Here is a 26,603-nt window from a genome sequence, read left to right on the forward strand (position 1 = left end):
GTACTGATGAACCTATTGGTAGGGCAGGAATAAAGATGCAGACGTTGAGAATAGACTTGAGGGGGATGGGGAGGCTTGGACGTAGTGAGAAAGTAGCATGGACATATATACACTATCAAATGTAAAACAGATAGCTAGCGGGAAGCTGCTGCATAGCACAGGGAGATCAGCCCAGTGCTTTGTGACCACCTAGAGGGGTGAGATAGGGAGGGTGGGAGGGAGACGCAAGAGGGAGGGGATATGGGGATATATGTATACATTTAGCTGATTCACTTTGTTATACAGCAGGAACGAACACAACATTGTAAAGCAATTATACCTTAATAAAGATGTATAGGGACTTCCCTGGTGGCACAGTGGATAAGAATCTGCCTGCCAATGCAGGGGACACGGGTTCGAGCCCTGGTCCGGGAAAGATCCCACATGCCACAGAGCAACTAAGCCTGTGTGCCACAACTATTGAGCCTGCACTCTAGAGCCCACAAGCCACAAGTACTGAAGCCCCCATGCCTGCAGCCTGTGCTCCACAACAAGAGAAGTCACCGCAATGAGAAGCCCGCACACCAAAACGAAGAGTAGCCCATGCTCGCCGCAACTAGAGAAAGCCCGTGCGCAGCAACGAAGACCCAATGCAGCCAAAAATAAATAAATTAATAAATAAAATTTTAAAAATAAAGATGCATAAAAAATTAATTTCCAAGATGTTTGTAAATTGTATCATCTAATCCTTGCATTAATCCTGTAAGGTGGACAGTGAAGGTAACATTATTCTCATCTCAAATTGGAGGAGACCTAGGTCCTGAATGCTTATGTGACTTGGCTTTAACCATACAACAAATAAGCAGCAGAAATAGGGCCAACAAGTTGTTTTCTGCTTCTTGGTTCAACAAGATTTCACAGAATACGCTCTGGAGATGGATTATTCCACCCAGCAAAAAAAAATAGCATCATATAACAATGCATCAGGGCCAGAAGGATTCATCTAAGTAATTCACTTCATACCCTTCCCTGTAGTTCAGTAACTCATATATTCAGGCATGCCTTTACTGAATAAACATTTATTGAATACCTGCTAACTATTCTAGACAATATGCTAGGCACATGAATTTAAAGATGAAATAAGATGAAAGGACACTTTCAAGAACTAATCAGGGACAAGAAAACCAACAGTTTCCTTCTATAACATGAATAGTGTTCTAATAAGGGGAATATGTGCTGTGAGAGACACAGGAAGAATATCTACCCTCCACTGGGTACACAGGAGGGGGAGCAGTCACAAAAGACTTCCTAGAAGAAAAACCTAAGCTGACTCTTAACAGAGAGTCAGAGAGTTGACTCAAGTTCTTAACTGGCAAAAGAAACGAGATAAATCTGGATATGTTAATATAGATAAATCCCCAACATACACTGATGGGTGAAATAGTCAAGTTGTAGAATAACTGCAGAGTGGTACATCATTTGTGTGAAAAGCATACATGCATATAGAAACAAAAATCATATATTTTCTATGGGTACATGTATAAGCATATAAAAGCAAAGAAAAAGTTCTGGAAGCATATACTACAAACTCCTAACACTCATTACCCCCAGAGGAGGGGGCAGGGGACCAGGACTGGAAGAGGTAGTCAGAAGGAACTTTAGCCTTACTGACAGTTTTAAAAGGAGAATGTTATTATGTGTTACTTGCATTTAACTTTTTATTTTGAAATAATTATAGATTCAGAGGAATTTGCAAATAAATTTCCTTGTAAAAAGAATTTGCAAAGAATAAAAATCATATGATCATCTCAACAGAGATGCAGAAAAAGCTTTTGACAAAATTCAACATCCATTTATGATAAAAACTCTCCAGAAAGTGGGCAAAGAGGGAACATATCTCAACACAAAAATACGATAAAGCCCCAGCTAACATCATACTCAACAGTGAAAAGCTGAAAGTGTTTCCTCTAAGATCAGGGACAAGACAAGGATGCCCACTCTTGCCATTTTATTCAACATAGTTTTGAAGTCCTAGCCACAGCAATCAGAGAAGAAAAAGAAATAAAAGGAACCCAAATTGGAAAGGAAAAAGTAAAACAGTCACTGTTTGCTGATGACGTGATACTATACATAGAAAATCAACAAGGTTCTTTGAACCCTTTACCCAGACTCTCCCAGTGTTACCACCTTGCATAACTACAGTATGATGTCAAAACAAGGAAATTTACATTGGTACAATCTATAGAGCTTACTCAGATTTTGTCAGTTATACATACACTCGTGTGTGTGTGTGTGTGTGTGTGTGTGTGTAGCTCTGTGCAATTCTATCACTTGTATAACTTCATGTAACCACAATACTTATCTGTACCATCACCACAAGACTTCCTTGTGCCACCCTTTTATAGTCACATCCACCCCCTCTACCTCTAACCCTAACACCTGGCAATGACTAATTTGTTCTCCATCTCTATAATTATATTCTCCCATGAATGTTATATAAATGGAATCATGCAGTATGTATCCTTTTGAGATTGGCTTTTTCATGTAGCATAATTCACTTAAGGTTTATCCAAATCGTTTTATGTATCAATAGTTCACTGTTTTGTTTTTTTTTTTTTTTTTTTTTTTTTAACATCTTTATTGGGGTATAATTGCTTTACAATGGTGTGTTAGTTTCTGCTTTATAACAAAGTGAATCAGTCATACATAAACCTATGTTCCCATATGTCTTCCCTGTTGCGTCTCCCTCCCTCCCACCCTCCCCATCCCACCCCAGTTCACTGTTTTTTATTGCTGAGTAGTATTCTATGGTATAAATGTACTACAGTTTTTTTTGTTTTTAAACTATTCTCCCATTGAAAAACATATGGGTAGTTTCCAGCTTTTGGCTATTATGAATAAAGCAGCTATGAACGTTCATGTTCAAGTTTCTGTATGAAAGTAAGTTTTCCTCTCTCTTGGATAAATGCCCGGATGCGCAGGCTCAGCGGCCACGGCTCACGGGCCCAGCCGCTCTGCGGCATGTGGGATCCTCCCAGACCAGGGCACGAACCCATGTCCCCTGCATCGGCAGGTGGACTCTCAACCACTGCACCACCAGGGAAGCCCAAGTTTTCACTTTAAAATAGTTAATTTTATGTTATGTAAATTTTATCTCAATTTTTAAAAAAGAATACCTTTCAGAGATACATACTAAAGTATTTACAGAGGAAATGATATAATGCTACATGGAAATGGATCCAAAATAATTGGGAAGGGAGGTCACAGAGGAAGAATAAATGAAATAAGATTGTCAATGGGTTAATTTAAGCTGGGTGCTAGGTATAATGGAGTTTATTTTACAATTCTACATATATATATGTGTATGTGAATTTTTTAATATAAAAAGCTTTTTAAAAAGAAGAAAAAGTCAAGATTTGATTTTAAAATAAAGTGTACTTGATTTAGGAATTTGATATCACCTCCTCCTGAATAACAAGAGTTGGGGAGAATTAAAGGGAGGATATGAACTGGAACATGCTTCCACAACTCCCATCCGTTCACCAGGCATTCCCCAGATGCTCTGGTCTGAAGCTAAGTCTCTTTCTATAAAAAGGCACACTGGTGAGAATGAATGGACACAGGGAAGCTCTGGCCTAAAGCCCAAAGACCCTGGGTCCAAATGAACACAGCAGCAAATTCAACAGACCTCTGAATAATCACAGCTTCCACCTTGAAGGATAAGCAAAGTTGTCAGATCACCTGGGGTATGTATTAAAAAATGGCAGATTCACAGGTTCTGTCCCAGATCAACAGTTCAATCTTTGGGTCTGTGCTTTAGGAAGCAGCACGTTAACAACCTCCCCAGGTGATTCTGATGCCCTCTAAAGTTTGAGAATCACTGGGTTAGGATACTGGGGCCCTGGTATCTTCTAGTGGCCAAAGCTGATTCTAGAGCTCCACCTTGTGGCCCAAAAGCCAGAAAGCAATTTTGCCAGAATCCTTGACTTCCATACATCACTAGTTGACAGGTGTCCAAAGCCCCAGAAGAACCCTTACAACCTCCTCTAAGGATTTATTCCCTACAGATGACATTTTGATCCATGCCATTACACTCAGGGAGTTAATGAAAACATTACAGAAAGCTAGCTTTGAGAATACATACTATTTTGGGATGAGTGTAACACTGTACTCATTCAATATTTACTAAGGGCCCATAACATTCTAAGCACTGTGCTAGGCGATAGAGATTAAAAATAAATAAAACATGGCTCTGTCCTTAAAAATCCACAGAAAAACATGAAAATTAATAGTACAGATTAGGACAAGTGCTTCCTTCCTGAGAAGTAATTCCTGAGCACTGGAAGGAAATAACAGACATAATACTGGTCTGTCTGGAGATAAAACACAGTCACAGGAAAGATAATCAATGATGGCAAAAGCGGTGACTGAGACATGCAACATGAATGCCACAGGCCGTAAGCATTATACCTTACAGAGGTTCTAGATAGAGCGATCCCTTCTGCCAGAAGTGAGGGCAAGCTTCATTCATTCAGCATGTACTCTGTGCCAAAACTGGGCTAGATGCTGGGGACACAGCGAGTAAAGTAAGCTTTAAGAGTATGTAACAGGGAGACACAGCAAGGACGTCTGCACTGATGGGCTTCCATTTGATCTTGGACCTTGAGGGGTAACTAGGATTTGAATAGGAAAAGAAAAATCAAGAAAAAAGGAGAAATTCTCCTCTACGTGTGTTTGTATGCAGAGGAGGAGTTACAAGGGGAGAAGGGGCACTGGTACCAGCGAAGGGGTTGACTGCTTGCGTAACGAGTTTTTATTTCATCCAGTAAACTAGGTCATACATTCATTCCCAAAAAAACATTTTCTTGGAGCATCCTGCATAATTGGTTCAGGGGATATGGCCATGAAGAAAGATAAAAGGCAGCCACTACAGCTCCTGGGTAGGGGAATGGCAGAAGTGATGTTTAAGGACATGTGCTATGTGCCAGAAGCAAGAGGCAGGTTAAGAAGCCAGTGTAGTCAACACCTTATGGAAACAGTGATATGGACCTGAAATAGGGCAGGGGCTTTAAGAACTGAAAATAGTGGCCAGGCACTAACACAGAGCAAGGCTGGTCATGGCAGAGGGAGGGAGAAACAGAAGAGTCAAATGGGACTCTAGGATTTTAGCCAGGATGAGTACAAGAGTGATGGCGACATTAATAAAAATAAAGAACTTAAAGATATACAGTTTTAGGGGAAAAAAACAAGCTTTTATTACAGGCTTCAATAGATGGGACATTTGCCTGAGTATTGGATATATACATATAAACACTAAAGATGGGTGAGTGGGAGAGGAGAGAGAGAAAGCAGAGTATAAATGCCTTTTCGGGCCTTTGAAGTTGAACACTTGGGCTCTATTTTCCCATAATAGTATGAGTAGCCCTCAAATGCAATGTGGCAGAGATTGCCTAGGTGTTCAGAAGGCAAGGAGTTACACTTAACTTGGTCTCTACAGAAGTAGGATTGGTACAGGCCGAGAGAACATTTAGGCCCCAAAGCCAGGTGAGTTACTAAGAGCAACTCCTTTCTGAGAGCAGGAATTTGCACTCACTACCCATTATCAAGTGTGTAATTTACACAACACGTAAAAGCACCAGCTTATAAGGTTAAGTCTTTACAGGAATTCCTGGCTTGCCCTAGTTTTATTATTGAGTGGGAAAGAACCACTCTCTTTATTATCCTTGTCAAAGCAAGACATTGTTACCTGTCACAGAACTAACGGATCCTGACAAAACTGACAAACTAAAGATACGAGAAGGGAGAGAGGTGGTGAGTGAACAGACAGCTAAAACAGGCAATGAAAACGGTGAGACAAGGAGAGTAACAGCAGGGAAAACTTCACTCTTCCTGAACGCTTTGGGTGTTCAAGGAGTTCAGTTTTGAAAACTGTTCAGAGGCCACTGCAATAGTCCAAGCAAGACATCATAACTGGGATGTTGGCAGTGATAAAGGAGAGGATGGTTGTGAAAAGACATCAGCAGAAATAATCTAAATGAAATAAACCAAACCTCGCCCAAACTTGCAATGCATACTTGTATATGTGAAGTTTTCTCTTATCCAGTTACTTATACTCAAGTTCCCCAGCTATGCCCCCTTCATTTCCACTAAAATCCCCAAAGCAGACCCTCAAGCTCCAATGACTACATGACCAGGGAAGTAACATAAATGAGAGAAGCACACCCGGATTAAGACATCAAGGAGTGGTGGAACCTGTAACACATCCCAAAGGTTTAAAGAGGAACCCATGATTCAACTTCGGCTGACTGTTGCCATGTGAGAATAAAGGTCCAATGATATCAGATCTTTTGAATTTTTCAAGAGATGTTAGAAACTGTGATTTTTTCTGTGTAATTTTCTAAACACTATTACATCATGTAGGCCAAGCAAAATATCTCCGTGGGTTGAATATGACCTATGGGCAACTAGTTTACAACCTCTGTTCTAAAGCTTTACAAAAGAAAAATTAAGAGCATGTGCGGGTTTCCAGGGTTAGGAGAGCGAGAAACATGGGAAGTCAGCATGAAGACTGGGGCTGGGCCAGAAGACAGTGAAAAGGGAGGCAGAAAGTCTAAAGGCCTCAGACTCTAGAGTTGGATAGGCCTGTATTAAAAAAATTTGAGAGGAATTCTGAAAAAGCTTTACTTCAAGGAGGCATAGATGAAAGAAAACTAGAACATACAGGGGAGGATATAATACACATATATGCATGTTATTTCACCTCTCTGTACCTTGACTTCCTTATCATTAAAATAGGAATAATAGAATCTATTTCATAAGGGTGTCATAGGATTAAATAAGGAATTATTCATGTAACTGTCATTATCCCCAGCATGTAATGCTTAATAAATGTTAGCTATTATTTATTATTGTGAGGCACTGAGAGGTGCAGTAACATGCTCAAGATCACATGGCTATTAAGGTATACTACCTGGCTCTGTACCCAGGATGTACTTCAGATCCTACACTCTAAACCATCAAGCTCTTCTGCCTCCCTTTACAATCCGTACAATAGGAAGTCAGATCAGATGATAACTGAAGTCCCTTCTAGAGCTGACACTTTATTCTACCAGCCAGCCCTCTAGTCAGCTTATTTCAGGGCAGTAGTAGGACAAACATGAACCTGTTCACACTCCTATGGGCTACCTGCTAAAGTGGAGAGACACAGCTTAGGCTTGGGGTAGGGCAGGGAAACCGTTCCAGCATGGAACCACCCATAAGGTAAGGTAGGAAAGGAAAGATATTCAATGTGAGCCCCCCTTATTGTTCCACAGAGATATATTTGTTTCTAGGGAGCCAGTGGGCCACTTGAAAAGGCCCAGAATTCACACATGTGCCCAAGCTACTACAAGCTGGAAGTTACTTAGAAGCCTGCTAAGGAACCACAACAGGCTCTAAATCAAGAATCTTTAGAACACTGAGTGACTCATCCTCTTGGGGTTCAAAGGTCTCTATGAGAACCTGGTAAAAGCTCTCCTTGTCCCTAGAAAAAATGCCACGTGTGCTCACTCAGATACACAAGCACACATGATTTTACCTGCAATTACAAGGGGTTCACAAATTCCCTAAAATCTTTCCCTAGACTTTAAGTATCCCTGAAATAGATCATCTCTCCTGTTCCAGGCTTGTCCTCCCAGGCAATTCAGAATTGTCCCAAGATCTGGGTTGGGGTTTCCAGGCAGCTGTGTTTAGGAGACAAATCATCCATTGCAACTCGGCATAATTAATCCTGCATGGAAAAGACAAAGGGCCGTCTCTTTCTCCCGATACCAACTTGCACTGAGAAAATTCAAACAGAAAAGATCTGCAGTTTAATCCCCAAACACTAGTGGATGTGAAGAACAGGACCTCAAGAATATTTCACACCCTTTTTCTGCCTCATATCCAAAAAACCTTAGAAAAGTTGAAAGAAACAGGTAAAAACATCCTAGTCTCCACAGCACTGTGCTCCTCCTTTTATTCTAAAAAAGGAATCAGTCAAGATTGCCAACTAGCTTTACTAGATGACTTTTCTCCCACATGGGCTTTGAAAACTATAGGTTACCAAAGAAACCACATAACCTCACCCATAAATGAAGAAGTAATCAAAACAAGAAGATATTTTTCCCCCATAAGACCTGCAACAGTTTAAGTGTTCATGACAGTCTGGAGATGCATGTAGTCTCATGCACAGTTGGTAGGTTTGTAAATCAGTGCAGCCTTTTGTGGTCGTGGGAAAATTTGACAATTTTTATAAAAAATGTAAAAACGTACACTCTTTGTTTGATGCAGCAATTACCTAGATATTTTTGCAAAGGTAGGCCAAGATAGACGTGTGATCAGGGTCAGTGAAGCATAGTTTATAATGGCCCAAACAGGAAACAAGAAGTCTGGTTGCTGGGTACATCATATGAATGGAATACCACGTAGCCATTAACAGAATGTGCTAGATTTGCAAGTGCTTACATGAAAAAAGCTCCAAGACATATTATTAATTGGAAAAAGAAGCTGAGCACAGTGGTATTATTATGTGGTTCCTTTAGTCTAAATTCTTTTAAGGATATATATTCCTTATGTGAGTTACACACATTAAGTTATGTTCTGGACAGATACATAAGAAACTGTTCACTGTAGTTACCTTTGGAGATAGTGACTAGAGACCAGGAAAGAGAAGTACCGTATTGATGTAAAACATTTAAAAAACATACAAGCAACAGAGATAATCTTGAGATGGGATTTTCTTTTTCTATCTTTTTTTTCTATTCATTATACTTTTCTGGATATAGACCTTAAATCTAATAAATGTTACAATAAAAGTAAAGCAGAAATCTCAGAATTTTTTTAAAAAGAAAGAAGCCATGTTTAGTGAGGAGACAAGTAAAAATGGGAGGAGGGCCTCAATATAATGCACAGTAAGAAGCTGGTAGGGGAAAATCAGAAGAAGCATTAACATTCAACCCCCCTCTTCTCTCAAGACACTGCTAACATCATGAACTGCTCAAGCTTTCCACTGGGGATGAATAGCTCAGGGCTCACTCCAGTTGCCAGCTATTCATTCTCAGTATGGGAGATAGCAGGTTGGGAGAAAGCTGGCATCTTTAGTCCAAATTCTGCCTTTTGTGATAAGGACAAGGCAGAACAGTTGTTCCTGAAGAGCCCAAAGTGGCAGAGGAGGCTTGGGCCGAACACAGGAGACTGTCTTCCTGGCAGAGAACAAGCTTCCCTCAGCACACAGCGTAAATGCACAATAGGGGTCCTGCTACTACACGCATTTCAGCCACGTGGAAAAGAAAGAGCCAGGTGCATAGGCAACAGAGAGCAGGAGAAATCTCTGCTGCCCTATGGAGCCTCAGGGAGCCCTGCTCAACACCAGGGATCCCCTTCTGGGCTACACAGATCTGCCATAGATCCAACCTCACCAGACTGCCCCATGGAGAGAATTAGCTAGAATTAAAAATCACCAAGGAAGGTAATCCTCTGTACTCAATTGCCCCTTTCATCCGAGGCCCATGAAATAAGTCATAACCTCGCTTACTTTCCATGATACTCTTCTGCAATAGTACCTTAAAGTGGGAAGTTAACTCCATGTAGAATTTTCAGAGGAGATAGCAATGCATGCAAATCTTTCATAAAGCAAGGTTTGGCTTCATGCACAGATGCCATAAAAGGTCATCTCTCCCCCATGGGATTTAAGGAACATGAAAGAGGCTCCTACTTGCCCCATCCACATATTTCTCTTAATGATGTCTGAAATTCCCCCATTAGTGATTCGGATCATCAGCTCAGAATTGTCCTAAGTGTGCTCTTTAATAATGCAAACAGAAGGGGAACACATTAGGTCCCTAACACTGTAGTGCAATGGCTCTTAACCTTTACTGTTGCAGTCACTGGTCCTTTCGTGAAACTGAAAAAAACTAAACTCCCTTCTCAGAAAAACATACTTAGATGAATACACAATATAATTTCCATGCAGTTTGGGGGTTCACAGTCTTCCTGAAGCTCATATTCCCTTCAGCCCGGGGTTAAGAATCCCCAGTTCAGGGGCAATGCATTTAACAAATCACCATCACTCCTCCAGAAGACCTCCCATGCATTTGGGGAACCCTGGACCTAAAGATAGAAGGTAGTGCTGAAGAGAGCTCTGCCATTGCAAAGTTTGCCTAGAACTGATCCTGTCTAGAGTCCAGATTACAATTTATGATTCCTCCTTAGCAAGGAGTGCGGATGTCTCACACTGCCTGCCCCCTGGAAATAGGGTCCCCCTGGCTTCAGAGACACTGGGATATGTTAGGAGATGTCCAGCTGAGATCAACTGCCAACCAGGTTCTCAAGACTGTTGCTGACTGATGACATTACCTGAGAGTTGAGTCAGGGGAAACTTTTAACAACTTCTGAATAAAGGGGGCTCACCTCTGAGGTTTTCGAATATCCCAGAGTCCCACTCCTTCCTTTGAATTGGCTGTGGCCAATAACCTGGGCTCCACAGGGTTGAACATGACACTGTGAAAGGCTGATGGGTAGTTGGCCAGGCAGAAGGGCTCTGTGAAGAGAGAAATTCTGATCAGTCCACTTCAGGCACTGCTGGGCCTGTGGCAGGCAGACAAGCAGGATGTGAAAGCAAGAGGAGCACAGCCGTTAACAATCACCCCAGTGGGCTGGAATCCAGTGTAGGACATCATTCCAGTAGCCACGCTTGTTCACAAGGTCCCAAGTCCTGGCACACACCCTTCTGCACCAGAAAGTCTGCAAACAGCAACTTAAACACATATACACAAATTTTAAACTATAATGCCGATAAATAAACATAGTACCTATTCAGATCCTGTAACAAAACAGAAATGGTCACTGTAAATGGGAAGTTAAGCTGTTTTACAGTAAGTAAAATTGAATTCCTCATGAGTAAAAAAATTCACAATCAATTACTGGTAGGATTATTATACCTTAATCCAAATTTACTAGCTTTAGAAATTGAAAGTTTTAAAACTACACAAAGATTTAATGAAGACAAAATAAAACAATAGTGCAGTTTTTCCTTCTGGTAATATTGCTCCCTAAATTGAAAAGAAAATAGCCTCAGTCTAGAATTTTAGGATTTCATTTCATCTAGTACTTGAACTTCTCTTGCATCCAGCCAGTTTCTAATCAACTTCACCTTGAAACCCTGCAGCCTCTTGCATATACTAGCTGGCTCCAGGTGAGGAAGGAATCACTTTGCTGCCTGGGGGGACATACTCCTATGGAAGTTGTTTAGAAGCAATAGACAGAAAGCACTCCTCAGTCTATGATTTCCATATGTGATACTTCACAGGCCTCTGGGCACAGGGAGTGCTCAATAATCTCAGCCACGAGGCAGTTCAGACAAAGGAGAAGTTCACGTACCAAGCAAACCACTTCATTCAACCATAGCTGCTGCTTTTGGCTACCAAACCTATCTGACTCTGAGAACAAACTTCTCTTATAGCCTGAACCTCAATAATGAGCACAGACCAGCATGTTAAATGCTCAGAATACAGAAGAATAAAAAGACTCAGAGCCTGCCAGACAAGGTAGGCAAGATAGTAACTCTATGTGCATAGGTATGGTCATGACAAAGCTGCACCAAGAGTGGGGCTGGGGGTGGCACTGAGGGTATGCTGGAGGAAAGAGCCTTTGAAGATAGAGCGACAGAAGTCTCTCTGCAGGAAATGAGCTGAAAAGATGCATTTCCTGAAGAACTTCAGAGAAATTCAACAAGACAAATTCTTCATTTTACATTTCAGAGACCCAAAGAACACATTTGGAAGAGGAACTCACCCAGACAATCCCCCTTAAACAGAGGGTATCTGCTATCATTTTAAGTTCCTACACACAGTGAAGGTGAGGTTCTGTGGTTCTTTCAGCAAAATAACAACCCTGGATCTAGGATGTAACAAAGTGCACAACACGCCCATTCTCTGTAAGTAACCAAGAATATGTGCATGTCAGCACCATGCACAAAGCTGGCCCTTGGTGGCTACTCTCTACAAATGAGGCACCACATGTTCTGCTCCTTGGGGCTACTACACAGCAAGATACTGTGGTATTTACTCCAGGTGCAAAGGTCTGTGGAGATTCACAAGTGATTGGAGGAGGACTGGCAGAGGTGCCTCACTTCTGAGTACTCAGGGGTAAGGTGGGACCTCCAGAGACACATTTATGTCGCTGAGTTTCCTCTCCCTTTATAGCACTTCTACCCAGGCTACTCAAGTCATAGACTGGATCTGCTATGAAACTGACATCAAACTCTTCAACACAGTCCAATCACCTTTTGCACAGTGACCCTACCTCCATGGGGAGATTCCCGGATGTCCCAGATGAGAACCCGACCATCATCTGAGGAGCTGGCAAAAATGTTGTCATTCACTGGGCTCACTGACAAGCCATACACCGCATCTTCATGAGCAAACACATCTAAGGTCTCACTGCTGAGAGACAGAGAGCAGAGAGAGGCACACAGGCACACACATATACACAAAAGTAGTGCAGAGTTAAAGCCCTCTAGTTCCTAGAATGGAGTTCTCTTTCATTTCCAGGAGAAAGTCAACCTAGCTAAACCCAAAGGATATTACATTTACTAAAAAGTAGGTATTCGACTTCCAGGTTAAAAAAAAAAGTATTACTAAAGAGATAAGACTTCACGACAAGTTTGCTTTTTGCACTAAATAAGCATATTTAAAGGTGACTCAAGGGAATTCCCTGAAGGTCCAGTGGTTAGGACTCAGCGCTTTTCACTGTTGGAGCCCGGGTTCAATCCCTGTTCGGGGAACTAACATCCCCACCCCCAAAAAAGTGACTCAACTGATAAGTTTTATGTTTTCACTTACTACAGAATGCATCTGCTTGTGTACAGTCTTGGGGTGGTGCTGGATTTCCAAAAAGCGAGGGAAAGCTTTAAAGCAGCCCTGATGCCAGCAGGGGTAGAAGAGGGATTCCTGGCAGTCTGGCATGGTGAGTAAAAGCATGGCTCCAAAGCCAGGCTGCCTACGTTCAGATCCTAACATCACTTGACTTTAAGTTACCTAATATCTCTATGCCTCAGTTTCCTAATTGAGATCATAATAGTATTGCCTCATAAAATTATTGAGGGTTAGATATTATGCTTCCTTCCCTTACAACCTCTCCCTTTAAATTTTTACCTGAAAACTATAATTTTATATCAACTTTGTAAATCTTTTTCAGCAAAGGACAGTTGATTTCATGTTATTTTCTTCAAAAGACAAGAACTATTTCGGTCTAAAGAGATACCTGCCTTTCTTCTTACGAAAGATAGAGTTAATTACCTTCACATACCAACAATCTATTTACCTTTCAACATCATGGAGGATAACTTGCTCATCATTTCCTGCAAGGGAAAAAGCAGACATTTGGTAATTCCTGCAAAGTGATCCTGTTCATATTACAATTCAGTATTTTAAAGATTTCAGGAAAAACAAATGAACAAAGTCAATGTTAATATTTACAAATTAGGAGTGTTAATTAGAAAAAGGTTTATAAAAATAGTGAAGAAGGATAGGATATTCTTATAGAGAATTTGAAAAAGCATAATAGCACGTAGATATAACATAATAAGTTTCCAAAATGCATTATCCAGTGGATGATTAAAAAAACAAAAAACTGTGGCTATTCAGGAAAAGAATAAATGATCATGGGCAAATCAATCCATTCATCCAAGCTAGCTTTTTTTTTTTTAAACAAAACATTCATTAACTGTGAGACCTGGAAAAATATCTGTAACTTTTCTATGTCTCAGCAAAATAGGAATAACAATTGTATCTACTTCATAGAGTTATCGTGAAGACAAGAATATAAAAGCATTTGGAGTAGGACTAAGCCCCTAACAAACGTTTGCTACTATTCATACCTTCATCATCTTTTATAGCATTAAAATCTAATGATAGTGTGATCCTAAATAATGGGAAAGATTTTATCCACAACTTTTTTCTCTTGCATTTCTCAAGGAATCTAAAAATACTGCATCCACGATATGTGTAGTCCTGCCTTCAAATGGTTTATATAGCCAAAAAATAAAAATCCCAAAATGAAGGCAGTAAAAAAATTTCCCACTCTATGCTAAAAGCATAAGCAGTAGAGACGTGGCCAGGTCATCTTAAAGTCCTCACTGTAACTCTATGGTGGGTTCATACCAAGTAAATCAAACCCATACTAATGCCTTTTAGGTAACAGGCACAGAGTGAGGTGCTGAGGATACGAGAGGAATGAATAAGATTGAGGAATTCACAGTCCACCTGCACAAACAACTAATAGTGACAAGACGGGTTATCTTATTGTAGCGATATGCTCTACAATGGGAACACAGATAAAGGAGCAATTATGTCCTTTATTAGCAGGGTGAAAGTACGTGGCACAAAGGGGGAATATTTTTATGGGGAAGGAGACACTTGAATAGAAACTCACATAACTCAAAACTCTTACCGATGGAAGACTTACGGGAATTGGTGGGGTCTGGACAATTAATCATGGCCTATGGAGGAACAGTATGGGCAAAAGGCACAGAGCACTTAAGATGACAAGTGATTTAGTGAATTAGAGCACAAGATGCAGGGGAGGAAGATGAGGCCAGATAGGCAGACTGGATTGAGGCTTTATCCTGTGGATGGACATGTAGGGTCAAAGGTCCACATGGTTGAAGAAAACTCGTATAAGCAATGAATAAGGAGAGTTAGATACCGGTAGCAGAAATCACAGCAGGACACTGCAGTAGTCCAGGCCAAAGATGAGGACCTGAATCAGAGCAGTCGGTATAGCAAGAGAGCAGAAACTAAAGGATGGATGTGAGGCTTCCAAAATAGATCTGACAGTGTAGTTGGTGACATACAAGATGTGAAAATGAAAGAAAGGCAGGTCTGAAGCTGACTTTGAGATTTCTATTAGACTGAACCATATGAAACTGTCATTTTTGTAAGGTGAAAATGCTCCAATGTCAGCAGTTTCTTAAAAGTTAAACCTAACAACTTACATAATTAGTTGAATGATGATAATAACCGAGAAAGGGAAACCAGGAAACAAGAGGAAATATTGTGCAGGGGAGAAGGACTAATAATCTTAGTTTTAGATCTGCTGGATTTAAATTACTTTTGGAAAACAAAGGTAGATATTCAGTGGGGAAATCTGCAGTGCAGAAGAGAGGTCAGGGCTAGAAATGTAGTGGTCAGAAAGGAGTGTGACTGATGAATGCCATCATCAAGAGGCTGGCTTGAGCAAAAGCCATTCCAATTATACCCCAACACAACGTTTTTTCACACAGGAGCCACCCATGGGTCATAACACCAATTTGAGTCACAACCTTTAAAATCTTTAAAAACAAAACAGAATAGAATAGGAAAAAAAAAAAAAATCAGAGTGTACCACACATACTAAGGTTAAGTACTCTTTCTAACATGTTTCTGTGTATCAGACTGCAATGTGAAAAGTTTTCTACCAAAAAAGAGAGAAAGAACAAGAGCAAAGGAGAGAAAGGACAGACAGACATTAGTCTAATGCATGTGTCTAAACTGCTGTAATACAGAGAAGACAAGCTATGGGAAAACAGTAATTCCACAACTCAATGAGATAAAGGAAGGAAAATTAAGGAATAATTTTAGCACTCCTTTATCTGAAATCCCAGCCACAATTTCCCAAGGGGAAATCTTCTCACCTCCAGAGAATACTTTGGTGTTCCCACTGTTGAAAGCCAGGCAAAAAATGTTGGAATGATGCTCTCCTTTCAGCTGTATGGGCTTAACTCTGGAGTGGATAGCTTGTTCCATGTGCCATAGTAGAACCCGGCGATCATCTCCTCCTTGAGAGGTGAGTAAGAATCTAGAGTTAAAAGAGCTGACATTTCAAGGCTGACATTTGGTTTTGCCAGCCTGAATCCCATACTTTCCAAAACTGCATCTTCCCAACTCTGTGAGATTCTGATGGGACACATAAACCCAGAACTCTACCCCCTTAACCATCAGTAGACACATGGCCTCTAAGCCACTCACTTTTCCCCAGAAATTACATCTTGAACAGATACAGAGAAATTTCTGAATTTCCAGAGACCCAGCTGTTTAAATATTTCTTCATTTGCTACCTAAAATCCTTCCACTAATGTCCCCCCACCTTTTTTTTGTCTAACAGAACCTGAGTTGGTTTCTACTGCTTGCAATCAAAGAACTCTAAATATGCTAGTATTTATACCATAATAGTTTCCAAAGCACTCTCCTTGATGTGATCTCACTGACTATGGGACACCAGACAAATGACAACTGAGGAGGAATTGCCTGTCACAGTAGCAGGGTTAAGACAGAACTTGGCTCTCATGAAGCTCAGTCCAGCTCTTTCCTCTGCATAATTCTCAATAGTCTGAGTTGAATGAGCAATATTATACTGCATGAGCCAGCTCCTGGAGAATGAGAAGATACATGCTCTACATATTCTTTATATTTGCAAATGCATTATACACATCTGGAAGGATGAACAATGGGCTGTAAACAGTGGTTACTACTTCCAGGGAATAGGATTAAAAGAGAGGTAGAGGACAGATTAAGAGGGTTTCTACTTTTACTTTATAGATTTGGCACTGCTTGACTCTTTTTTTTTTTTAATTTTATTTATTTATTTATGGCTGTGTTGGGTCTTCATTGCTGCACGCGGGCTTTCTCTAGTTGTGGCGAGCAGGGGCTACTCTTCGTTGCGGTGCACGGGCTTCTCATTGCAGTGGCTTCTCTCATTGTGAAGCATGGGCTCTAGGCGCGCGGGCTTCAGTAGTTGTGGCACGCGGGCTCAGTAGTTGTGGCTCACGGGCTCTAGAGCACAGGCTCAGTAGTTGTGGCACACGAGCTTAGTTGATCCGCAGCATGTGGGATCTTCCCGGGCCAGGGATCAAGCCCGCGTCCCCTGCATTGGCAGGCAGATTCTCAACCACTGCGCCATTGGGGAAGCCCTGCTTGACTCTTTACAACAAACCTATATTATATTCCGAATAAAAATTTAACTTACAACAGGAGCAAACATGGGCAGCAAGCCATAGTAAGCTCTATACCTCTGCCTCCCCTCCTCCATGCAATATAATAGCCACAAATTATATCACATCCGTAACAAGGGCATACCATGCAACCATTCAATCAGTAGATCTCTAAGAACTAACTCAGAAAGATGACCAAAGGTCTTTGTTAGGGGAAAAAATGAGGTGTAAAACAGTATGCATACCAACATCCATTTGTGTAAAACAAATTTTTAAAAAGCTCCAATACAGCAGGAACCTTGTCAGTTTTGTTCACTGCAGAATTCCCAGCACCTAAATGAATGTCCCAAAGAGCAGACATTGAATGAATATGCTTATGCTTGCATATCTATGCTTGTATTTGCAAATCTAGATGGCTACAAAAGAAGTTTTTAGTGGACACCACCTCTAGGCTAGAATTGTTTGGAGACTTTACATTGTGGTAAAATATAAATAGCAGAAAATGCACCATTTTAACCATTTATAAGCATACAATTCAGTGGCATTAAGTATATTTGCAGTGTTGTACAACCATCACCATTACCCATCTCCAGAACTTTTACATCATCCCAAACTGAAACTCTGTACCCAATAAACAATAACTCTCCCCAGTGCTCAGTAACCACCATTCTACTTTCTGCCTCCATGAATTTGATTACTCTAGGTACTCCCATATAAGTGGAATCAGACATTTGTCCTTTTGTGTCTGGCTTATTCACTTAGCATAATGTCTTCAAGGTTCATCCATATTGTAGCACGTATCAGAATTTCATTCTTTGTAAGGCTGAGTAATATTTCATTACACACATACCGTTATTTTTTTTAGTCCATTCATCCATCTATGGACATTTAGGTTGTTTCCATCTTTTGGCTATTGTGAATAACGTTGCTAAGAGCATATGGATGTACAAATATCTGTTCAAGTCCCTACTTTCAGTTCCTTTGGGTATATACCATTGGAAAATTTTATGTTTTAATTTTTACTTTATACCTTCCTTTACTACTTGACATTTTGCCATAAACATATTTCCTCTTTTAGTAGGAAAAAAAATCAGTAGAAAACATAGTAGCCAAATCATACTTATTCTCCCTCCCCTAGAAAGAAGTTGCCTTCATTTCTTGAGTTCCTTTGTTTCTTGAGATCCTTCTTCCTTCCATTGTCCGTCAAAATCAAGTCCTGTGTCCTCCTCCAAAGTATTTCACTGTCAACCCTTAAGGGAATGATCCCTTAAGTATGGTCCACAATGTTCTGTGTTTATGATCTGCCTAATTCAACTATGAGTTCTCTGGCCTGGGATGGTTTTCTAAATTCTATGTCTCTTATAAGTTAAGGTCATGAAAATAAGCTTTGGGTTTTTGTTGTTTTATTTTCATGAAAAATGGCATAAAGGGGTTTTCCTCCCTATTAATAGATTTAGACAGGCCATGGGCACTTTAGTTCTACATAGTCTCTACTCTTACTGTTTTTCCCCAACACTTGAGGCCACAGGTCAGGGACTTGGCACTGTTTTTGTTACTTTATATCTTATATTTAGAGAAATATTTCTCTGTGCCCATGTCTCTATCAAAAGTGAAAAATTAAAAGATAAAGAGGCCCACATGTTTCTTCAACTTACTCATGTTTCTAATCTAATCTCCCTGAGCCTGAGTTTCATCAAATACAAAACTGGGATCATAACAGCTCTACTCGCATGGGTTTTACAGATTATAAAGTCAAGTACAAGAGAGTTAAGTAATCTGCCAAGGTCACAACAGTAAGTAAAGTGGTTGAGCCAAGATTCAAAAGCAAGCAGTTAAGACTCCCCACTCTCTTAACCACTATTCTGGATTGCTTGCCTTATAGAATGAAAAACAAACCGTAACTGACAAAGCAAATTCAGCTGATGGACAACTGAAAGGATTCTCTGACTTGGTAGCACAACTCAAAAATGAGTAGGTAAGAATAAAACAAAGGACCACAGGAATAAAAACAGAAAGCAACTTAAGTGGAGTACACAGAAGGAGCAGGGACAGGGACCAGGAAAGGCTTTCCTGAAATTATAAAGATTCTAGCAATGCACAAAGCTGATAATGGCTTATTATAAAGAACATACAAAGAATTCCTACAAATCAACTTTGAAAACAACTAGGAAAAGAGGCAAATATGACAACTACAGAAGAGGAAAACCAAATGGCCAACAGAAATTATAGAGGATATCAACCTCTGTATTAATCAGGGAAATGTAAATTATAATTTAGATACCTTCTTACAAAATGGCACAAAGAAATGTACAAAAGAATGTTCACTGCCTCACTGTTCATAATAGCAAAAAAAAAAAGGTAGATAACATAAATATCCATCAATATATAAACTGATAAAACCGACTGGAATACAAACACGAATGAAATCTAAGCACAATGGAACACTATACAGCATTTAAAATGAGCTACAGATACGTGTACTGAAATGAATACATCTTGAAAACCTAGTATTAAGTAATAAAAACAAGTTTCAGAAGGATACGTAAAGGAAAACATTAAGTATATAGTTTTAACAATACCATATTATTTATGAACACACAAATAACAAAAGAGGACTTCAAATGTACCTGTAAAGTTTTATTTCCTTTAAAAAAAAACAATAGATTAGAAGAAAATTTAACAAACTGTCAACACTTTGTCAAATCTGATTGATACTTCTCTTCTTTATGTTTAAGTATTTCATGACATTGTTACATCTATGAGATATAGTAACAGTACTGTGATCATGTTAAAAAAGAAAAAAGTTCTTATCAGTTAGGGGTACATTCTGAAGTGGGTGAAATGGCAAAAATCTGTAATTTCCTTTAAAATATTCCAGAAAATAAAAAGTAGGGGGATAGGTGATTAATAAAATGTTGATAATTGTTGTAGATGGGTACACTACATTTTTGTATATGCTTGCACATTTCCATAAAATAAATAAATATATATATTTTTAATGTTCATGATAGAAAAAGAAAATAAGACTCTCCAGGATGTGCTGGGATACCCATAGCAAAGAAATATAACTGTGGGCACCTCTGTGTTTGTTCATTAAGACCTATGCAGGCAGTACAACCTCTCTTAAACTGCAGCAGCTTAAAAAAAAAAAAAAAAAGTTCAATAAAAAAGAAAACAGAATATCTATACCTATGCGCTCAAAGTCATAACCATTCTCAGCCAAAGGATCTTCCCCTATCATCCAGTCAGCATTATCTTCAATGCTCATTCTAGATTTAATTTTGCCAAATAAATTCTTTCTGATTTTAAAAGAATGGTTATTTGTAGAGTGCCTTGAGATCAATTTAAAACGATGTGTCCTGGGGATTCCCTGGTGGCACAGTGGTTAAGAATCCGCCTTCTAATGCAGGGGACACAGGTTCGAGCCCTGGTCCGGGAAGATCCCACATGCTGCAGAGAAACTAAGCCCGTGCGCCATAACTACTGAGCCTGTGCTCTAGAGCCCGCGAGCCACAACTACTGAAGCCTGTGTGCCACAACTACTGAAGCTTGTGCACCTAGAGCCTGTGCTCCACAACAAGAGAAGCCACCAAAATGAGAAGCCCACGCACCACAACAAAGAGTAGCCCCTGCTCTCAGCAGCTAGAGAAAACCCCTGTGCAGCAGTGAAGACCCAATGCAGCCAAAAATTAAATAAATGAATAAATTAATTAATTAAAAATAAAATAAAATGATTTGTCCTTAGTACCTAAAATGATGATGACAGCCCAAGTCCACAGAAGATTGGAATCACTGAGGCAGAAATTATCGCTATGGCAGGGCCTACCTCCTCTGCTTTGCCCTCAAGGTCAGTGTCAGAAGATGTAAGGTGCACATGCCCCTCCCACCCCCATTTCCTTAGGCAAAGTATTAAGAGCCCTGTGTAAAGATGACACTTTTCAACCACGTGTTGGCAAAAAACACCAACGGTGCAAACTGAGGCATAATCTGAAATTGCTGGGCTGCTTTTAAGCCAGTAGAGAGAGCAGAACAGCTGTGCCCAAAACTCTGACCCCACAAAGCAAAGGAGGGCTGGTGAAGCAAGGATAAATCAGTTTAGAACATGAAAAAAGCTCTACAGTTCTGTCTCTGTGAGTCACCTGGTCAGTTCAAAAAACCAAAGATGTATTGTAGAGTCCCACAGAGAGAGACTGTCTGACCTGCAAACAATCCAAGGGAAGAGTATGATCCTTTAAGCCGGCTCCGTGAGTCTGGCAGCAGTTGGGTGCTTGTGGGGTTGGCCTCTCAGACACTTCAGGGGGAGCACCAGGACCTCTTAGGAAGGCAAGACCTTTCTGCTTAGTGCCAGTGCCAGGCAAGGGACAAGGAGAGGGCAGGCCTTCTAAGCCTGGTTTCCTCACAAACCACTGCTTAGCTTCAACCCAGCTGAGAATCCCAAGAGAGTACAGCTACTTATGCTGGTCATCTTGGGTTGATTTAATTCTGTATCAAACTGACCAATTCATCCTAAAATGTACTATAATCACATTGTGGCAGCAGCTCTGTATACAGAAAGACTTTATATTTAAATATTACTCTTTTCCAGTGGCTTGTGAGCTATAAGCAGAAAGTCTGCAAGCTCTCACACCGTGCTGTTAACAAAAGAAATTATTTAACATTCTTCTTAAAATAAGAAAAGTCCAGAAAAGCTGAGGCACAGAAGGAAAGAATTTGCTTTGGGTTTCCTCAAAGTCAGCCAAGCACAGGACAGATCTGAGAGAGCACTCTGAAAGTCGGGATCAAATGCTCCTGCAGTACAACATTGTTTGTAGAGCAAAAGACATTTACATGTCCATCAAACTAAGTCTCATTAAATAGTGTTCAGTGAAATAAGCCAAACACAAAAGGACAAAAACTGTATGATTCCACTTATATGAAGCACCTAGAATAGTCAAATCATAGAGACATAAAGTAGAAATGGTGGGGGCCAGGGGCTGGGGGAGGAACAATGGGGAGCTGTTGTTTAATGGGTACAGAGTTTCCGTTCTGCAAAATGAAAAGGTTCTGGAGATGGATGGTGGTGATGGTTGTACAACAATGTCAATGTACTTAATGCTATTAAACAGTACACTTAAAAATGGTTAAAATGAAAAAAAAGAAAAAGAAAAACTTAAAGGGCTTCCCTGGTGGCGCAGTGGTTGGGGGTCCGCCTGCCGATGTGGGGGACACGGGTTCGTACCCCGGTCCGGGAAGATCCCACATGCCGTGGAGTGGCTGGGCCCGTGAGCCATGGCCGCTGAGCCTGTGCGTCCGGAGCCTGTGCTCCGCAACGGGAGAGGCCACAACAGTGAGAGGCCCGCGTACCGAAAAAAAAAAAAGAAAGAAAGAAAAAAAATGGTTAAAATGGTAAATTTAAAAAAAGGAGTTCCGTGGTGGCCTAGTGGTGAGGATTCAGGGCTATCACTGAGGTGGCCTGGGTTCAATCCCTGGTCGGGGAACTGAGATCACACAAGCTGCGTGGCAGGGCCAAAAAATAAAATAAAATGGTAAATTTTGCATTATGTATGTTGTACCACAATTTTAAAAATGCAAAAAGTTTACTGTTCATATATATACTATGTATTATGCAGGCAAAAAAAAAAGCATGAGGCAGCTCTGTCTCTTCTGATATGGCATAATCACTATGATGCAGTGTTAGTGACTGTGTTAACCATTCAAAACATTTTCTTTTAAAAAATGACACAGTGGGATTAGATTCAGGGTTTAGGGTTCCATCTTTGTAGGCAGCAAAGGTGGTACAGGAAGTGCAAGCTTTTGAATAAAAGTGTCTGGATTCAAATCCTGGTTTCACCACCCATGTGTCCTAGGCGAGTTATTCTACTACTCTAGCTTCAATTTTATGACTGTAAAATGAAGAAAATGCCAACTATCTCCCAGGGTTGTTATGTGTTTGGGTGAGATAATAAATATAAAAGCACTTATTAGCCCAGTGTGTCATTTATTAGGTATATACACTCCTTAAAACATCCTAGTTTCTCTTAAGTATCCTCCAAGAATTTGTCCCAATCTTCCAAACTCTTGTTTTAGGTGGCGTTAGAGTATGAACAGCATGATGTATTTTAATAAAACAAAAGAATACACTAATTTGTACATGGAAGGGCAAATGTAAAATGGTTAACAGAAGTTACTCTTGGGGATAGGAATTTTACTTAATGCACTTTTATACTGCTGCAGTTTTGTTTATTTTTTTAACCTGCAAAGATTTAAAGGATATCAAGCAGCCTGGCTTTCTTCTCAGCCTATTTATTCCTTCTTCTCCATGTGTGTAATCGCCACTCTGCGGAGCCAAACCTCTTTTTGTGACAACCATACCTCTCCTTGAGCTCTAAGAAGAAGCATGGAGATATAGAGGTGCAGCCTATGTGGCATACAGCCCAGCTACATCAGTGTATGAGAAATAAGTCTGTTTTGTTATTTCCCCAAAGTTGAAAATAATTAACTTTTGTATAAAAGTTTATTCACATATATCTTCACTTGCGAGGTAAGGATTATATAACCCTTTTTCCAGATGAGGATCAGAGAGACAAAATGACTTGCTAACAATCTAAGAAGCTAGGCCTGGAGCCTAAAACCAAGGTGTATCCTTTCTACCAAAGTGTAAGAGGCCAGAACACTACTTACAATTCCAAGTGAGGATGTTTCACAGCTTTACGCAGGGAAGAAAAGCACCATCCATCCAGAACTTTTCATCTTCCCAAACTGAAATTCCATATCCATTAAAGTATCAGCTGTTCATTCCTGCCTCCCCCCTCCCCTGGCAACCACCATTCAACCTCTAGAGACACCATTTCTGTCTCTATGAATTTGACTACTCTAGGTACCTCATATGAATGGACTCATACAATATTTGTTCTTTTATGACTAGCTTATTTCATTTAGCATAATGTCTTCAAGGTCTATCCATGTTGCTGCATGTACCAGAATTTCATTCCTTTTTTTTAAAAAAAAGACTGGATTTTTTAAAAAAATTAATTTGTTTGGCTGCATAGGGTCTTAGTTGCAGCACGCGGGATCTTTGTTGTGGTGCGTGGGCTTCTCTCTAGTTGTGGCGCGTGGGCTCTAGAGTGTGCTGCTTAGCTGCCCCGCAACATGTGGGATCTTAGTTCCTTGACCAGGGATCAAACCCACGTCCCCTGCATTGGAAGGCAGATTCTGAAGCACTGGACCACCAGGGAAGTCCCGAATTTCATTCCTTTTTAAGGCTGAATAATATTCTTTTGGATGTATATTCCACGTTTTATCCATTAATCTGTTGACAGACATTTAGAGTGCTCCCACTTTTTTGGCAATTGTGAGTAATGCTATTATGAACATGGCTGTACAGATACCTGTTCAAGTTCCTGCTATCAATTCTTTTGGGTATACACCCAAAAATGAAATTCCTGGATCATTTGGTAACATTCTATGTTTAATTTTCTGAGGAACTGCCATACTGTTTTCCACAGCGGCTGTATCGTTTTACATTCCCACCAGCAATGCACAGGGTTCCAATTTTCCATGTCTCATCAACACTTGTTATTTTCTGTTTCTGATTTTTTGGTTTTTTGATAATAGCTATCCTAATGGGTATGAAATATGTGTTGGCCATTTCTACCTTCAAATAATAGACTAAAATGATTCTCTTACTGAATATCTTGGAGCACATCATTCTACAAACAGTCTGTTATTTTTCTTTATGTATTGTTTTATACTTACCTACCCTGAAATTCAGTTACCACTCTTCTGCTCACTCATTCCACCCAAAGAGTTGCCTGCAGCTTATTTCCATTGGTTTGGCATTCCACTACTTGAAGGAACTAATGTCGTATATAAATTGGGGCTATTTATATGCATTCTCTCCTCAAATCACTTACAAAAACATTAAGAGCACTAATCTCTGTTTACCCAAGCATGCCAATTCTGCAATTAAACCTACTTTAGAGATGGATGTAGTGTGAGGCAGCACAGCATAGCATTCAAAACCACAGGCTTAGCTTTGCTCTACAGTAGAAACTAACACAACATTGTAAAGCAAGTATACTCCAATAAAAATTAATTTAAAATAAATTAATTTAGAAAAACATAGGTTCAACTGTCAGTGTTGCTACCCACTTACTAGCCATGTACCTTTAGACAGGTTACTTAACCACTCTGAATTGTACCCTCTCATCTGCAAAACTGAAAAAATAACTCTCTATTCTACAGTGTTATGTTAGGATTAATGATAGATCTGTGTGAAGGGCTTGGCCCACTGCCTGATACACAATACAAGCTAGATAAATGTTAGCTAATTATTATGCTATTTGAACTCCAACAATAGCTAACATCAGCTAAATTTACTCTGGGTCAGGGACTATCCTAAGGGTTTTACATGTAGTGGCTCTTCAAATCCTCTTAACAGCCCTATGAAGCAGGTAGTGTTATCCTTATTATACAGATGAAACTACAGAAAAACTAAATAACCTGAAGGTGCACAGCTACCAAGAATGGAAGTTGGGATCTGAATCCAGGTAATCTGTCTCCAGAGACGGTGCTCCTTACCACAATACAATCCAGCCTCTCAAGTACAACAGGGGCCAGGTAGCAAAGCAAATGAGTGAAACCTGCCAGATTAAATAGCAGACTAGAGGTTACACAACCCTTTTTAAAGGAAAGCCACTACTCAGCTCCAGCCAGTTACTGCCACAGCAGAGTGCAGGCTTAAGTCAGCCAGATCTTCCAATTTTTTAAGAGAAGATAGCAACCTGATTTTTGCAGGCTGAATGCAGGCCTCAGTGCAGGCTGCAATTAGCCCATGGATAAGTTAAAATGGGGTGATTTGCCCAAGGTCACAAAACTGGGGTCCAATGGTACTTCCTAAATCAGGAAATAAAAAAAAAATCAAATGGCAAGTGCAGGCAGGTATGGAGAGATAAGGAGAGGTGGTATCACACAAGTTTGCTCTTCACTACAGAAGTAGCCACAGGAGTGATACTTCTGCTAATAAGCTGCTCTTACCTAGTACCTTTTTCCTGAAAACTGATTCTACTCATCTACCTATTATTTCATTTTTCCACATGTCCAATTAGGCAAGTAAGGCAGAAACATTATCCCCATTTTAAGGATGTGAAGGGTGAGGCACTGGTGTGCCTCAATGATGGAAGCCTTGACTCCTTGCTTGAATCACCTGACATTAAATGAGAAGCAGAAATTAAAGTAGCAGCAACACCCTAAAGAGATAGCTAGAACCCTAGGAAATAAAATAGTTTCTCTAAAATTAAATGATTAGTAGCAGTGGGGTTTAACAGAGCTAGGGTTTTTAAATCCTAAGCCAGCACACCAACCCCTAGACAATGTCTCAAATTCCTGAGCAGAAATAGAGAAAGGAATACACATCAGAATCACAGAGTAGAGTTGGAAGACACCTAACAGATCATCTTCTCCAACATCCCCTTTCTGCCAATGAAGAAACTAAGGCACAAAGAGGTAAACTCGCCTATCCAAGAGCACACCATCAGTTAGAGGCAAAGTGAGATTCAAATCCAAGATGTCTGATTCCAAAGCACCTGTTCTTCCTAAAATGTAGTAAGCAGAGGTCACTGGATGATTTCAGAAAGTAGAGAAATGATTTTAACAATTA

At 40.2% G+C, this 26,603-nt stretch overlaps 1 protein-coding gene across 2 annotated transcripts in view; it reads right to left on the bottom strand.

Moving 5' to 3' along the window:
- Window positions 1-26,603, bottom strand: part of DCAF5 (DDB1 and CUL4 associated factor 5) — a 98,455-nt gene that overhangs the window by 54,878 nt on the left and 16,974 nt on the right. For both annotated transcript variants that reach the window (XM_030855342.3, XM_030855341.3), the window contains exons 2-5: window positions 15,671-15,814; window positions 13,321-13,357; window positions 12,301-12,440; window positions 10,408-10,537 (exon numbers count right to left, since the gene is read on the bottom strand). In XM_030855342.3, coding sequence (XP_030711202.1) covers window positions 10,408-10,537; window positions 12,301-12,440; window positions 13,321-13,357; window positions 15,671-15,782 — 419 coding nt within the window. In that variant the 5' untranslated portion in view covers window positions 15,783-15,814. The remainder of the gene's footprint in view (window positions 1-10,407; window positions 10,538-12,300; window positions 12,441-13,320; window positions 13,358-15,670; window positions 15,815-26,603) is intronic.

Source organism: Globicephala melas, chromosome 2 (assembly GCF_963455315.2).
Source record: "Globicephala melas chromosome 2, mGloMel1.2, whole genome shotgun sequence".
Taxonomy (NCBI): domain Eukaryota; kingdom Metazoa; phylum Chordata; class Mammalia; order Artiodactyla; family Delphinidae; genus Globicephala; species Globicephala melas.